This window comes from Drosophila yakuba, chromosome 3R (genome assembly GCF_016746365.2).
Source record: "Drosophila yakuba strain Tai18E2 chromosome 3R, Prin_Dyak_Tai18E2_2.1, whole genome shotgun sequence".
Lineage (NCBI taxonomy): Eukaryota > Metazoa > Arthropoda > Insecta > Diptera > Drosophilidae > Drosophila > Drosophila yakuba.
In genome coordinates, this window is record NC_052530.2 from 4,579,508 (window position 1) to 4,596,144 (window position 16,637).

The 16,637-nt window shown below is 43.6% G+C and overlaps 3 protein-coding genes and 1 long non-coding RNA gene across 4 annotated transcripts; 3 read left to right on the forward strand and 1 right to left on the reverse strand.

Annotated features, from left to right (window-relative positions):
* The first annotated feature begins 3,898 nt into the window (after nt 1-3,898).
* On the forward strand, nt 3,899-5,446 carry LOC6535507. Its single transcript, XM_002096100.4, has 2 exons — nt 3,899-5,177; nt 5,239-5,446. The coding sequence occupies exons 1-2, from the start codon at nt 3,987-3,989 to the stop codon at nt 5,350-5,352; spliced, it is 1,305 nt and encodes a 434-aa protein (XP_002096136.2). The 5' UTR covers nt 3,899-3,986; the 3' UTR covers nt 5,353-5,446.
* Nucleotides 5,447-10,892: 5,446 nt separating this feature from the next.
* On the forward strand, nt 10,893-11,870 carry LOC6535508. Its single transcript, XM_002096101.4, has one exon. It carries the CDS (start codon nt 11,097-11,099, stop codon nt 11,748-11,750), a length of 654 nt encoding a protein of 217 aa, XP_002096137.1. The 5' UTR covers nt 10,893-11,096; the 3' UTR covers nt 11,751-11,870.
* A 702-nt stretch (nt 11,871-12,572) lies between these two features.
* LOC120321808 lies at nt 12,573-13,738 on the forward strand. Its single transcript, XR_005561530.1, has 2 exons — nt 12,573-12,833; nt 12,913-13,738. It is a non-coding gene; the product is annotated as an uncharacterized LOC120321808 (long non-coding RNA).
* On the reverse strand, nt 13,727-16,634 carry LOC26535428 (protein TAPT1 homolog). Its single transcript, XM_015191701.3, has 3 exons — nt 16,340-16,634; nt 15,362-15,972; nt 13,727-15,246 (listed from the first exon to the last, which is right to left on the reverse strand). The coding sequence occupies exons 1-3, from the start codon at nt 16,539-16,541 to the stop codon at nt 14,035-14,037; spliced, it is 2,025 nt and encodes a 674-aa protein (XP_015047187.1). The 5' UTR covers nt 16,542-16,634; the 3' UTR covers nt 13,727-14,034.
* Nucleotides 16,635-16,637: the final 3 nt, after the last annotated feature.

A 16,637-nucleotide genomic window follows, 5' to 3' on the forward strand; every position in this document is an offset into this window, starting at 1 on the left:
CCAAACTGGGCCGCAAAATGAACTTCATCAAGTAATGACCGGGCTGATGAGGAGCGGCCACATTTCTTTGGCCCGTTCCTCGACATGGTAACATGAGAATATGACTAATACAACAGATACAGATCAGTAGCTAGACTCGAGACAATAAAACCAAAGCCCAGGCATGGCTTGGCCCTTTGCCATTAAAACCGAGTCCCCTAGTAAAAGCCCTTCTAATTGGCGCGTCCAGTAAAAGCTGAAAAAAAAACTGGAGGAGAAAAGAATACCCGCTTCTCGAAGTGGGGCATAAAACCCAACATTTTATGTAATGTGTTCATTAGAGTCGATAGCGATTCTCATCTTGCTCGGCTGAATAATTGATCTAGTAACGCAGCGTGCTGTTGATTTTTTACAATACGGCGATAAAGTTTAGTATCTCAGATCGATATTATCGGCAAATAGTTATTAATTGAGGCGGCTGGCCCAGAATTTCCCTCAGTCTTTTCCATTGTCTCCTCCCTTTTTTTACGGCTATGCGAATTACCTTAATTTGGATATAAAAAATCTGAATTTTTATGGACCTACATATAGTTGTACAAATGTTATACGAAAACGTTTTTCTGCTATTTTGTTCATCAGAGGAGATACCCAGAAAAATTAACGATCTATCTCCCTTAAAAAAACCTTTGAACAAGGTCCATAAAATGCTGGAACCATCAAAATGGTAAATGCTACACCATGAAGTTTTGGAAAGGCATCTTGGCGATGTCTTATTTTATTATATTAGTAAACGCTGAGGTACCAGAAGAGTATATGGGATTTTAAACCAAATATATCCAGCTTTGTTACAACATTTTAGGGTAGCATTAATGGATTATTGTCAATCGAAAAATGCCATTCCTCCCGCATTCCTCGCCCAAATTAGTATAGAAGTTAACGTCACTTTGATGGCCGTTTCAGGTGTAAATGGCAATTAGTGGGATGAACGTGGAAGATCAGGGGAGAGTGGGCTCTCCCTCTCCCAGGGCAACATTGTCACTAGACTTTAGGCCCGTTCTCTGGGCCTGACAGCTCGACATGAGTGCCACACGCATTCGCCCAGACAATCCCAATTGCCAGCTGTGGGTAATAACAAGTCCGGTTTAGGCCTTCCACTTGGCCTTCCACTCGGCCAAGCCATCCACACAGAGGACTCTGCCGTACTTGCAGGCATAAAATCACTGAAAGACGCGCTTACAGTTGCTATCATTATTATTATTATTACCATTATTGAATGCTGTTCGTTGCTGGCGCATGGCATAAAGTAACCGAGGCAACGACTGATCATTAAGCTGCAAACAAAATGTGTGTGCGTTCGCGTTTTCCAATTGAATTCCCGCTCATAATCGGGGATAACATTCCGTAAGCCTCTCTTAAGATCCAGCTGCATAAATACGTGTTTTATATAACGCAAATTGCGTGCATAAATCAAAACCAACAAGTGGCTGGAGTATAAAGACATTACACGGAGTTCCGAACCAAATGGCACTGGAGATTAAACGTGATTGATAAACTGTTTGCTGTAAAGCTGTTGGATTCCGACGATTTGGCTTAGCGGTATATTTGAACAATCCAGAAAGTGGCTGGTTGAGTGCCCGGAAAGGAACAATTGGGTTCAAGGTCCGCAGAGCCTGACAGTGAATATATTACAAACTTAACTGAATGTTAATGAAGCATAGAACCTAACTAAAATTTCAGTTAATAACCAAGTTGAGCAGGTGAGAACCATAGTAGCCTGAATCACTTTTAGAAAGTACCTCTTTGGGTAACAATGAAGCAGCTTTTTGCCCATACGAGTATGTATATCCATCTGAACGATAAGTGCCATTTAACGGCGCACAGGCAACAAATTAAAGTCCCCGAACATCAAAGACCTCCCAGAGGTGTTTGCCGACTCCAGGAGGATCCCCCTGGCTGGCCGTCCGGCAGTGGCTCAATCTCAGAGCCGCAGTGGTAACTGAGAGCTGGCGGTAGCCCTAGGGGCCGTCAAACTACCAGCGATGGCCCTGCTAATAAAGCCGTAAAATTAAACGCCAACAGGCGCAGGAAGTGGCCGAGTCGAGAGGCAGTGATAAACGCCCAGAGATGTTTTCAATTGTTTATTCGCGTGCAAATAATTGCAGTCCACTTGGTTACTTTGGGCCTCGGATTGGCTGCGCATATTGTAGCGTATTGTAATCAGCTGATATGGCCATGCTATAATAACGAGCTTCCCGTGTTGAGCGATTTGGTTGTGGGGCGTAGAGGGCGTTGATTGGCCAGCCTAATGAGCCGCTAATGAGAAAGCATCGCTGCAGGTCCCGTCGATCAAATGGGGATACACCTGAGCACCCGATCGAGGGTATGACGAAAGCCTACTGCGAATGGGCGTTGCTGCGACTAAAAAATAATTAAAATATTTACCCAAAAGTGCCAGATGCAAAGGCTTTGTGCCTAGCCCATAGTAACCGAATTTCAAGACATTTAAACGGGTTGTGGTTAAAGCCAAATGTAAACGCCCCAAATGCGGGCAGGCACTATTTGACTATTTGTATCTGTGTATCTCTCGTGTATCTGCAGTTGTATCTGGCTTTAAGGCCCACCCGACAAGGCCATAACCGCTGTTTCTTTCCAGACACACGAGACCGACCACTAGCCAAAGGCCAGTAAACGAACGATGAAATAAAATGTTAAGCACTCGTTGATTGGGTTAGGCAGATTCGGTTGGTAACGTTAACTGTTGGAAAAAATGCGGAATATGAACACGTTTACATATCCAAATGATCCATTTATTTATTTGAAAAATGCACCTAATGAAGGAATAAAGAAATTTTTGAATTACTTATGCCAATTCCAATTAGCAGTTATATGTAAACTTTATAGATCGCAGAAGTGTGTTGGCAAAAAATTGATATAACATTGATTTTGAGTTTATTAAAATGATTTCAATCAAAAACTGTTTTTTTAAATGCGCTTCACAACGCCACGGACAAATTGGTTGCCTGAACGGTACAACCTTTCGCAAATCCAATCAAATCAGCATCTGGGGTGGGATTTGCTCTGCATTGCCCCCCAAAGGCAAGCCATTTCTTATTCGCCTCCTCGAATGTGTCCGAACTGTCAGAAGTAGCGAGAATTGCAACGGTTGTCGACAACGGCAATAAAGCGCAGAGAAACACAGAAACATTTATTTAATTAACTTGCATCGAGAGTTGTTGAAGTGTATTAATAAAACATTTCAATTTTCATATTTTCCAGCAGCCAGACGCATGCCGCACACACTTTCAGCGAGTTAGTGCCTGGTTTTCCTGATTTTTCACCTTCGTTTCGTTTCCATTGTGAAACTAGTTTGAAAACCAAGTATTGATCCAGCCGATCGCCTAATTGATGCCACAGCAAAATGCTTTGGAAACAAAAGCCGAGATATGAGCAGTCAAGTGTCATAAATAAGTTCCCAAACAACTCGTCGCCTCATTAGCGAAGAGTTTGGAACACGGATTGGGCCAGAGAAGCATCAAGAAGTGCCGCCCGAGATGAGATGGCATCGGGAAAAGCAGTAGAGTGGAAAAGTGGAGTCCAACTGGATCGCCCCAAGTGTCCCCGTTGATCAGGTCGGCCCCATGCCTGGGTCCATAAAACAAAATCAATTTGAAATGAAAACATATCCGCGCCTCGTTAGCATCCGATCTCAGCAGGGTGGTTGCAGTGACACCAGTGTTGGCTGGAAAGTGGGGGACATTTTCATCTGAATTTCTCGTTGTGGTGCTATCAGCTCCCTAACTATTTGCACTGGCAAATCAGTCGATGTATATGCCATTTTGTTACCAGGAACCAAAAGAGATAGATATTTTAGCAATGATGTGGATATTTAAAAACGACGTAGCTCTAGGCAAGTGCTTTGCTCTACTTTAACCATTTTGACACAGACTTTTATCCAATCCAAAGCAAACATATCCCAACCTCTCATTCAAGGTATATGCTTTTTAAAAATGTCTTCTCCAAGAACGGAAGATGCTAATACCAACGACATGGTGGCAAACAGTGATTCAGAGCGAGAAAACGAGGATCTGGCCCTGCTGAAACTGGTTCTCAGGAAGCTGAATGTCAATGATCAGACTCTGCTCCACCGCCATGTTGGCCAAATTCCGGATGCCCTTCACATGCTGTGGAGGCTGCAACATCCACGGCTGAACTTCGAGTTCATGCAACGGAAACTGCGCAGATCCGACTTGGAGCTGTTTCTACAGGAAATGATCAGAGATATTCCCAGCATTAAGTTCCGCAGTGAGCACTTGCAGGAAGAGCTGAACATCCTAGAAAGGGCTAATATTGGACGTCTGCTCCACGTGAAATGTTGTGCCATTACCTGGGATAATTCGCCGAGCAAAAGGAAAACCAAATTCCCTCTTTGGCCATTTCTCGCCCTACCACGACTGATGAGCAACCTGACCAATCTTGATATATACTGCCCGGTCCAGGACTGCTTCATTGACCAGTTTGGCAAATTGGAAGCCTTGACGATCGCAGGGGAGATTTCTACACCAGCTATGGAGGCCATCTACTTGAGTGGCGCACCACTGAAAACATTGGATCTGCCCGGTCCTCATACATATCCAATACGGGGAATCTCACACTGCAAACATCTGTGCAATTTATTGGTGCACCTCGACACTTTTTTTGCCGGTCAAAGTGAGATTCTTCAGTTGCCACGGCTTGCGGAGCTGAGAATCACCGAGATTCGAGAAAACAAGGACATAACAAAAGCCCTATCTAATGTGGTACAGGAAAAATGCAATGAGCTCGTGGGCATTAAAATTGATTGCAGCTTTGCAGATCATGCGAAATTCCTAAGTAAGTTGGCGCTAGATCGCTGTATGAACCTGACCACTCTGGAGTTGTCCAATTGCATTTTCGAGTACCAGGACATGGCCGAGTTGTGTTTCCCCGTTTGCATAACCTATGCTCAGTTCGCCAACTGCCCAGATCTCACTGACGAACAGCTTTTGGACTTCATAAAGGCTAATACCAAACTGGAGGAGCTGATCCTCGATCAGTGCCCAGAACTGACGGAAAATCTACTTCATGGTGTTCTGAAAGTGCGCAGCAGTGGTACTAAACAGGTGCGCTTGTTACTCAGTGTCGGGAGAAGTCCTGATCTGTGGGATTCATATCAACAGAACGTAAGTATCTATTGATCTATTGATTTCACTTGAATTGGTTTCTGATGTTTATGCTTTTTAGTTGAATTATTGGGCTCGAAAGGAATCTATTCTCAAAATGGAAAGCGTTCAAAGTCATGACTTGGATAATATTGTCATGCACTTTGAAATAACGAAAGATATTCCTGAAAATTAATAGCGTTCTTTTAGTGTTATTTCAAGTAGCTTTGTATGGCTTTTTAAGAACTCTTTTAAAAGTCTAATAAACACTCGCGGCAGCCAAATCCAAAGAAGTCCATCTCAAGTCCCTCCACTTGGTAATGATATATGGAATCAAAAGTATAGGATCGATCGCTATGCACATATGGAAGCTTAGTCTGGCCATTAACTGTAATTAATCTTGAGTCTATCAGGTGGCATCAAACCAGTGTGCACGGACTTCTCCTCTTGCTAATTGGCCGCCTGCCATGTGGCGATTTGTCATAGTCACCGACTCCACCACGCATGCGCCACGCATATGGCACCCGACGCCCCTTTAGGCCCGCCACGCCCCCCTCCGTCTGACCAGTGGGGCGAAAAAGCCACACGCAACAGCTACACGATTTTCAACAACAAAATTTGTCATATGTGACGATGGCTTGGTTTATTTGCTCCTTGATTTTTTCCGCATTTTGTGCGTTTCGGTGCCTTGGGCTTTGAGCTTTAAGCATTTTGTCAGTGGTTGGGACCACCGTTGCGGAATGCAAACAAATTTGTGAACATGACGCGGCTTACACAGCTCCAGCTCCAGCTCCACATCCAGCTCTACAACTCGGCTGGGGCAACTGTCGCTGGGGCCACCCATTGTTATAATTATTGGGCGCACGGGTGCCAGTGACAATTTGGCCTGGCTTTCTGGTTAGCCATTTGCGTAGCAAACAGTAAACTAGCGACATGTGTTAAAGTCCTCCGAGGACAGATGTGATTTGGCCATACTTTTCCAGGAGTTGTGACCGAAGAGCAGCCATCAGTTCTGGAAACGCGACTTGGGATATTATCGAACTGGAATTGGATCACTACATAGCTAAATGAAGCTGTTTGAAATAGGAATTTTAACAAAGTTAACTATTGAAGGAGCGGATAATAATGTACTTCCTAATAAAATATATATGATGTAAACTCTATGGAATAATATTAATTTTATAGCAGTATATATAACATATTTCACTCATTGTTTACAACAACAGCTATTGCCACATATTCGATTTCACCTTTGCGACTCGCTTGGGAATCACGAATGCAAAGACCCTAATAACTTGAGCGACCTCTATCTCCCCCTTTCCCCCAATCCCCCAATTCCCCAGTCAGCGAGGAGCTGCGCCAGTTTCCAAATCCCTGAGCCAGGCCACTAATTCGTTTTCACACTTTTCATGCATCGGACAGGTCGAAATGGCTGGCGGCGCATTGGCAGCGCCTAATTTCATACGCCAGTCCTAGTTCTAGTCCCCTGCTGCCACACAAAGGGAAAAATGTTTGAAAAACGCATAATTGATATGAAAAAAGAATTTGTTAGTCTGCTAATATGCTGTTACTGCTCCTCACACTAGGAAGTTGTCACAAATTGATGAGAAATGCGCTTAAAATCTTTGTAAAAGTGCCTAAAAGTAGCTACGTTTGAAGTTTATTGCTGCATACTTTTAGACAGCTCTATGGTAGTTCCCCCAAAGGAATGCGATATGGATTACGTAATGCGCGAATGTCTTAGGGATATCCGCGTGATTTTCTTCCAGTGCACATAACACCCGTCTGCAGCCGACTAATATTTATATTTGCCCTGCATTTCTCACTCCGCCGATTGCCAGCGATTTGATAAGCAAATGGAAATGCAGTTCGCTGGAGAAAGAGAATAAGAGAATGGTGGAGTGGCGGAAGGGCAGGGGGCGGCAGAAGGAGGCCAGTCAGACGATGGCGGCGAAAGGTGCAAATAAATAATTTGCAGTAGCCGGACGGCGACCACTCGACGACGACCCACTGTTGGCCTAGCGACCAACTCGGCCAACTCAACAGAAACCCCACTCCGCTCCACTCGATCCACTGAGAGCGACGGCCAGACAAATATTTTATTGCAAATTTGCTGATATTGGACGACAGGCGGCCACTGGAGCAGTTTGCAGTGCTGCTGCTACGCTCTTGTCCGGCGGTTTTGCATATTAAATTTATTTTATTGAATATAGCCGAAGATTTAGTTAGATATGCGAGGGTGGATTGTTCACTTTTCAGTGCCTTCTGTTGCACATTGTCTGTCCTAAAATATTTCTGTTCTCTTACAGCAACAAATGTTAATAATATTAAATCTAAAAGTAACTTTTATCAATTGTTTATCATTGTACAACTAATTGTAATTTTTACAACTTCTTCTTTTTAGGTCTAAATTTGATGGGGTGAAACCGACACCAAACACGACTTGCTAATAAATGGGCTTAAAAGCACTTTCAAGCAAGTAGTTTCCAAGGAAAAGTCTACCAGAAGTACAATGAAAACTGCTCTAATATGGTGGTCCGTAATCGACCCCCTAGAAAAGCCAGAGACTGCGCTTGAACCGCTCTCTTGCTGGCCTGCATGTGCACTTTTCCAGCTCATTGTGATGGTCTTTCCACCGGGGAGCTTCGCAGCCCCCCAAAGCACCGTCCCCCGGCACCCGCGGGTTGGCGCATAATTGCCATCGGATTCGGACGCGATTCCTGGTGGAAGGAGGAGGCCCAGCGGGCGATGAATTATTAATTGCCGTTGATTTGCATTGAGATCTGAACGGTCCGGGATCATTACCCCGACCGGCAATCTTGCGGAGCAGGCCGATCTCGCATATAGTGTAAACATAATAATCAACGTACATTATATGCCGATATACCTACAACTATGTGGCGATCAGCAGAATGCGCTTTTGCAAAATGGCCGGCGGTCAGCGCGGCCCCCAATTGACACCTGAGCGGCCGAGCTGCCTATTATTGCTATTTTCGTTGTTGCCACTGCCGTTGCTGCTGCCGCTGCTGCAGTTGCAGTTGCAGCTGTAATTGTTATTTATGCACTTGCATTTAGCCGCCTGTAATGGCATGTAGAGCGCATGGCGGCCATGCCCCCTGGGATGGGCGTAACGCCAGCAATTTGCAGCGCTGCGCAACCGATTGCGTAACAGTTGGGAACGCTTAATTGTGGGGCCAAAAGCGAGCAACAATGATGCTCAAAAGTAATGTGTACTTGGTCATTATCAGCGGGACGAAAAAAGGAGTTAAGAGAACGTCGATCTATGTACTATTTGTATTCCTCAAAATTGGGAGCGGATTAAAATAATTAAATACAAAATCAGAAAATTCAAATTTGTTAGAGATAAAAACATTTAAAAAAAATAAAAATGTTAAAATGCAACTAAAAATCCCAGCTTTGTACGTACTTTGGTTTTGATAAGCACATATTTTCATTTTGAACTTGTAATAGCAAGTAAGCGAACTAAGTAAAACACTATGCTTTCATTATCTAACAGTATTGCTCAATAATTATAAATATCACGATGTTACTCTATGTACATACTTATAAAAAAATTAGTTAACCAATAGTTTTAATGGAAATTTGTACATATAGTTATAACCGTGCAAACCGTTTTTTTCAAACAATTTGTAATTGCCTTCATGTGAATCCAAACAACCTTTTTGATATTTAAATATTACCAATTAGATTTTGTAATTGGACGGTTGGATCCTGATACATTGCAGTCCAATTAGAAGCAAACCGATGCACGCACACGAGTAACTTTTAATATGGTGGCCGCGATAAAAAAGACACAAAGGGTAAGCAAAAACGTTCAAAATCGGATAAATAAATAATTTTATAGTTTTCTTTTTTGGGATGGGCTCGCGTGCTTAAGTTCAACTTGAAAAGGTCACAAGTGACTACTGTGCGATCCTTGAAATCTCAAGCGGAAAAAATAAAGATGATATATGAATGCACGTAAGTATGTACATACATACATATGTACATATGTACATATGTACGTAAGGAGCAGCTGCCCTCTTTTGTTGTTGCACTTAAAGTCGCTAAAATGCGGTGCGTTCGCTTGTCAAAATTGCAGCAGCATTCAGGCTTTTTATGTTAAGAAGCCACAAAGAGATGACGCAGTCGAAATGGTTAAATGAATTAACCCTTTTACTTTGCACAAGCACACACACATACAGAGGCATGTGCATGCAACAGGCAATACAGTGGCTACAAACACAATAGCAGACAATGTTTTGTGATTTTCCTGGCCGTTCTTGTAGTTTTGGTCCAACACACATATTAAGCTACTCCCGCGGAAAAATATTTTTGAAACCACGCCATTTAAACTTTAAAAGCAACACCATTGCATTTCATTCGATTACCTCTTTCATTACTTTTTATCGATTGGCATATTCAAAGGTATCGCAGGGTATTGCCAACTTGTCTCAATTTATTTAAAGTCATTGAACTCAACTATTTAATTTTTTATATTTTAATATTTATTACGGACTCCTCGTTAAAATGTGTAAAGATACAAGCTTTAAGCGTTATTTAACACGTCAACAGAAACCATAAGCAGATTTTATGATAGTAAAATGATTTACAAAAATTTAACCTGAATTTGAACTTGAATAAGTTAGGCTCACGGTTCTACCAGCAACCTTTCCAGGTTCGCAATCCCTCAAAGGATATTCATTTTTGTTTAAGTAGGATTTTTAAATATACATTAATATCAAACAAAAATTACATATACAAAATTAAACAATAGAAAAGAAATATGCATACTTGACCTGAATTGTGATGTAGGGATTAGGCTTAAGTTTTATACTTATTTTTGGAAAATCAAATTAACTGAATATTACATATGTATGTATGTCTAATGTTAAGTGTGCTAACATTTTGGCGCTCCATCAGCGGCTCGTGTGTACAAACATTTATTTAAATGCCCACCCCACCTCTCGGCACTTCAGATGAAGCTGGAGCTGGAGATGGAGCCGAATCTGAAGCTTGAAGCTTGGAGCACGGTGGAGAATTGCGCGTAAATTCGTTGCGGTCTGCGCGTCATCAACGTAATCGCCGTCAACAGCAGTCAACAGCATCAAACTGGCAGGCAAACGTTGCTACTGTTTCCAGTCGCAGTCCGTCCGGTCAACAGAAGCACCAACCGCCGCGGTGAAGTGGTTTTTTTATGATCAGACGAGATGAGGCGAGCCCAAAGCACTTTCCACACGAGAAAGAAACCGAGACTCCAACAAAAGCGTGTCTGTCGAGTTCGCTAATGGGAACTATCTACACACACATGTACATTCCGGGTACAAAGTGCACATGGTGGAACCATTTGGGCAGAAATTTATCCATACCAATTTTAGAAGACCTAGGCCCTCCACATTTATTATCTGCCTCGCATGTAACACTTTAAATTCGATTTTACTTTCACAATTGAATATATTTTGACCATCTCATCTGTTGTTTTCCAAGAATCTGATGAGTAGAATTTGTATCAGGATCACAAAACGAGTTGATTGGGCCATGTCTGTATGTCCGTCCGTTTTTCTGTCCGTATGTCCGTCCTTATAAACGCTGTGATATCGAATTCTCATTCATTCCTTTCTACCATATAATTTTGGTCTTCCCTCGCCTTGCATATTCCGCCTTATCATTTCTGTGGTCTCCTAATTTTGACCGTTGACCACTGGTCACCTTGCTTGGTCAATTTGTTTTTCTGATGTCGTTTTGAACTTCCTTTTAGTAGTTAGTTCTTATAATCCCTTTTAGTCAAATCGCTTTGGACACGTTGATTTGTTTTCTGATTTCTGTCCCTAACAGTCTACTTTTGTAACTTTGGTAACTACATCAAAACGGATTACTTCAAACATACACCTGTCGTACCTACCGAGTCAGTTTTGTCAAGCGTTCTAAGTGACTGTAAAAATGAAGGTCTATTTGTATCAGATGCGCCCGGTGCTCTTTCTGTTCTACGGTGTGGAGACCACGGTCAACATGTTTGTGATGTACTTCCAACTGAAGGCATTTGTGTTTGTCAACTTGACCACGATGGAATGGGCCGATGCTCTGTTGCATTACTTTTATATGGCCTACTTCTACATATACACGACGGTAACTCTCTTTGCCAGCTTAAACCTGTGCACCGGCCATCGCACTTCGATCGTCGAGGAGGTGGTGCGTCCTCTGGTCGGATTTGTTCTATATACGATTGTTTCCCTGATGGCACTGCGCGATGCCGAGACGGATTTCTACGTATGGTATGACGAGAAGCAAAGGGGGGATATATTGTACCCAGAGAAGCCCCTCCATCCGTTCTTCGGAAGTCTGCGGGACCAGGCCACGGCCTGTTTGGTGGCCAGTGTTATCAGCCTGCTGCACTGCCTCATTGCCCTGGATGTCCTGCTGTCGAATGACGACTCGGAAGACGAGCGTAAGGCATCCGACTCCTCCGACGATGTTGTCGACGAGGTCGACTATGTCCCGGTGCGTCTTTACGTCCTCGGCGGAGTTGTGCAACGCTGGCTCGAGCAGTTCGACTGGTTCCAGGACTTTACCCAAAGGGGAGTCACGGATATCTGATCCTAAAGTTCGTCCATTTCAGACAAAGATGATCCAAGTAACGTTTTGAATGGTTCGGATCATCTCCCTTTGCACAACTTCTTAGAAATTATATGAATTATATGTTTTTCGTGGTGATTATGCAGCCTTTGGACTTTGTTACATCCGATGCAAGGAACCCCCACCATCTCCATTCTCATGACGTCAGTGGGAAGCAACAGTTCGGGCTGCATCATATAAAGCTCATTGTCGTCAATGTGTCAGCGATAAGCAGCTGGGGCCAAACATCTACATAAGTACACGTATCTATATCTGTATCTTTCCGCGGCCAGTGCGCAGGTCCGAAGTTGGGGAAGAATCGATACGTAATGGGGCACAACGGCAGTCAAGAGCAAGGTGAAGCATTGCCCTTGTACCGCTGGGTGCGGTGCTTTCATTCATAAAAAATTGGTCTATATTGCACGGCCAGAGCCATGCCTTCCTTTGGTGGACTTAGACAAGGCTACTTCTAGCCCAGACCACAGATGCCCCTTTGCCTCTCAAAAACTGCAATGGACTTTCGAGCACAGACTGCTGGTCCGCAATGCATTCTTAAACTTATATATCAAAAAGTTAACAAGAGCCAACTATTTTAGATGCCCAGGAGATGGTAATTTGATGGCCTACTTTTCGGGGTTTTTTAATAATTTGCATTATAAATGATAATTAATGGTAATTACTGTGGATATGCAACAACATGAAAATGGTTTTGAATAAAAGTGAAGAAAGTGGTTTAATTTTAACATTTACTACTAAATCGTATTAGGTATTATTTTTAAGTATCTGCTCTCTTTTCAAGCACATTTTCCATACGGATACCACAGTCGACCAGAAGAGCTGCAATTAAAAAAAAAAAAATCTTGGCCAAAATCACATTTAACAAGGAGGAAAAACGCATTTTCCGCCCACGCAAGGAGCGAATGTGAAAAATACATAAATGCGAGAGGGAAAATCGATAAGGACGTCCTTGAAATAGAAAAGGGAAGGACCATTCATGAAGTTGGCCGAACTTTTCATGAATGAAAGTGGCCAGCGAGGAGTTGGGACAGCCCAGTCGGCATTTTGGTGAGTTTGCGCAGCATAAATGCGAATTTTCCATGGGAATTCAACTGTCGCTGTCACTTCGAAAACCTCCCCTTTTTAGGGCACTGACGCAACCACAATGCGCTGCTTCAAGGTCAGCGTAGAATTTCATTCATAAAACTCATACGCCCCGCGGCGTAGATATACCCACATACATACGAGCATACATACAGAGCCATGGCGCGTGTAAGTTTCCAGGAGGTGGCCATAAATGGGGACTGGGCGCCAAGCGAGCACTCCATTTGCAGCTTGTTGATTTTTTTACGCGTGCAAACACAAACAAAGCGGGCAATCATTTCATTCATGAAACCAACTCAGGGGGGCTCCAAACTTCAAAAAAGAGCCAGAGAAACTAAGCCCGCACCCCCAGCGAAAAGCTGCGGGCCCTGCCAAAGATTTTTGGAGCTGGTCCAGAAAACAATTTCGCGATAAGCTGAAAGCAATTTTGCCCCTAGGAATTTGTGGAGAACTTAGTCGCTTGGGTTTCATTCAGATGCGAGTCGAATGGGGATAACTGTCATCTTGCCAACTTGAAAATGGTAAAGGTCACATATCTGAAAATAAATGAAATTCTTGTGTACGTTACAGAGATGTAATATTTCAAATGCCTGGTTAATTGGAAAATATTTATTACACAACCTGGTGGTTACGTGTCGAATTAGTAATATTTTCATCAAACCCCAACGAGTTTTCCTCTTTGCCTTCAATGGAGCTTCCTGAATCCCATTTTCCAAGCAAAAGTCTGATTTCAGTTGATATCAGTTGTAAATGTTTAAAAGAAATTATGTACAAGAGAAATGTCAACTTCCTACTATTATACCAAAAAGGACTAAATAAGTTTATACAATAATCACCCCTCCTAATAGTAATAAATATTTTGGACAAAAGCTATTAGGAGTTTTTATTCTATAAGGGCTCAGTAACAACCAAAATGCGACATTGCAAAAACGGATTTACAAAGTTTTTAGAAATACCTTGGGGCACACCATCTTAAGGATATTGAGGCACAGTTCGATATTCCAAGGAGAACATAATTTCAGCTACCATGTACTATAAAATACTTCTTAAATCCATTCTCACTTACACCTACAAAGGAGCAACTAAGCGTTGCTTAGAAGATCAAAAAACGCAACTACGTACAAGGTAAAATCAAATATAATAATAAATTAGCATCGATTTATGGCTACAGCTGTGTCGTTTGGTTGCCGCCCGTAGGTCCAGAAGTCCCACCCTTCTCCATCATGCTAGGAATGCCCGGCTCCGACTCGGAACGCTTGTGCGTTCGCTTGGGCAACCGCTGTGTGGCCTGCTTAGCCTTGGGACTGGCCTCTCCGTCGCCGGAACTGTTGAGCAGCATTAGATCCGGTTGGCTGCGCACCAGATCCTGCTCCTGGTAAACCTCCTGGACGGCTGAACTGGCATTGGTGTTTGTCACCTGCTCGTTGAGGCAAACATCGTCCAGATCCACATCGCTGTTGGAGAAAAGAGCTGTGGCACCCAGTTCCAATGAGTTGGTGACATCCAACTCCTGCTCACTGGCCGCCTTCTTTGGCGTGGATGTGGAAGCGATTGAGGCTCGTGAGAAATTCTTACTCACATCGAGATGGCCGGCACTGGGCGGGGTCAACAGTGTGGTCACTTGTGCTGGCTTCGAGCCAATGCTATTGTTGTTATTATTATTGTTATTGTGGTTTTGTCCGCCCGTCGAAGCCGTTGAGACAGGAGCAGCTGTGCCTATAACAGGCACATTGGTCATGCTACTCGGTGTAGAACTGTTCCGCTCTGTCTGGTGTTCCTTCATTAGTTTGCAGGCCTTGCCAAGCGCACAGATGGTCAGGCAAATTCGCAGCCCCATTGCAAACAAATAGGCAAGCAGAAAGAGTAGCCAGGCGGCTAGGTTCTCGAAAGAGACCGCTGTGTAGATGGCCTTAATCAAGACCACAGCCAGCGGAAATGGAATAAACCCCATGCGTCTGGCCACCAAATCCGAATGGTCTGAGAAGGCGTGCTTTTGCCGGGTCTGGGTCATATCATAGGCCAAGCTGGTCGTGTACTCTCTATAGATGCTCTCCGGCAGCTCATTGAATCGCGTGATAAACGCATGCTTGACCCAATCGATGAGGATTTCCGTGAACAGCACGGCAAAGCAGTCGGGCAGCATCACACAGAACTGGGTGATGCTCCAGTCAAACTCCTTCATGGTCTGGATGACCACAATGAACAAAAGCACAGAAAGATGGAATCGCTCTCGTACATCGCTACATGTCAACTGGAAGAGGTTGTTTTTGTCAAACTTCTTGAACACGGATCCTTTGAGCTCCACAAAATTATTCGATATCATGATGGTCAGCAGGCCCTTGTTGTTGGAGTTCACTGCCACATTTAAACAGGTGGCCTGAAAGTATAATTTAGTCATAAGCCTTACGATTGCAACTGAAACATACCTTTAAATTACATACAAAGTATGTGGGTTTGTGGCTTTTTAGGGCGATTAAAATATCATTACTCACCTGAAACATGATCAGGCCGCTGTGCAAAAACACATAGATTAGCGTAAAGAGGACGTGCGTGAGTACCCCAAAGTGCTCCCGCTTGGAATTCTTTGGTTCTGTCGCCGTCCAGAAGAGAGCATCGATGGTATCCTGGCCAAAGGCGGACAGCAACCGATCGCCCACCTCCAGCATGTTGTAGAATATATACAGCTTGATGATCGACTGCGACTTGATGATGTGGTACACCCTGTTCGTGTCCACTAGGAGCATTATCAGCGTCACCGTCATCCAGATGACGCCCTTCAGCAGATCACAGATTTCCGCCGGCGACAACAGCCTTTGTCCGCTGCTGCGAAGTCGAAAGATCCGTGCTACCGTCCTGGAAACCAAGGCCCAAATGGCCATCACAAATCGGACGGGCAGAAAAGTGTGAATGTAGAGGAAGGAGTCGGCGCACTGCATTATCCCGTACACCATGAACCGCTCCAGATCCCGCGGAATGCGCATGAAACTGTAGATCTTCTGCCTTCGTGCCGAATAGCGCTCCTCGTCGTGCTCCAGCATGTAGCCGCGTGTCATCTCCACTTTGAAGAAATCGTAGAATGTGTTTGTGCAGGTCTCTGCGGGTCCTGAATAATAATACAATAAATGAATAAATGACAATTTTTGAGATGCACAAGACTGGAGTCTAATGATTTAAGTAAAATAGATACCTTTTGATCAAACATCTGAACTTTTTCTATTTAAACACATTTAAAACTCGGAAATTGTTATACATTTTGTAATAAAGGGCTATATATAGGATTCAGGATAGTTGATAACCCTCAAAACTAATGTATTGCATAAAACCTAAGGTATTTCTGTATATTATATTTACAAGTAAAGTACGTATGGAATAGCGTGCACAAAACAGTATTCGATTGTATAAATTTACACACTAAATTCTAAATATTATATTTCAAAAGTATGGAATTCCAATCAGGAATCCTTGTTTACCGTTCTGCAGTCGCTGCTGCGCTGAGCCCGCTGTCGCCGCAGTCGGCGCAGTCGGCGTCGCTGCAACGTCATCCTGGGTGAGCGGCGCCTTTTGCTTGAGCTCCTCCTGCTGGTGATGCAGTTCCTCCACTCGGCTGCCGGTACCGTCGCCGCGAAAGCGCAGATGCCGTTTGCTGCCCGCGGAATTGAGTGTGGTGTTCATTAAGTACGGTGTGCCGAGTCCATAAAATTAATAATAACAACGGACTGAATTTTCTGGGTAACAGCAACTATTTGGAAATGTACTAACGCGTGTCGG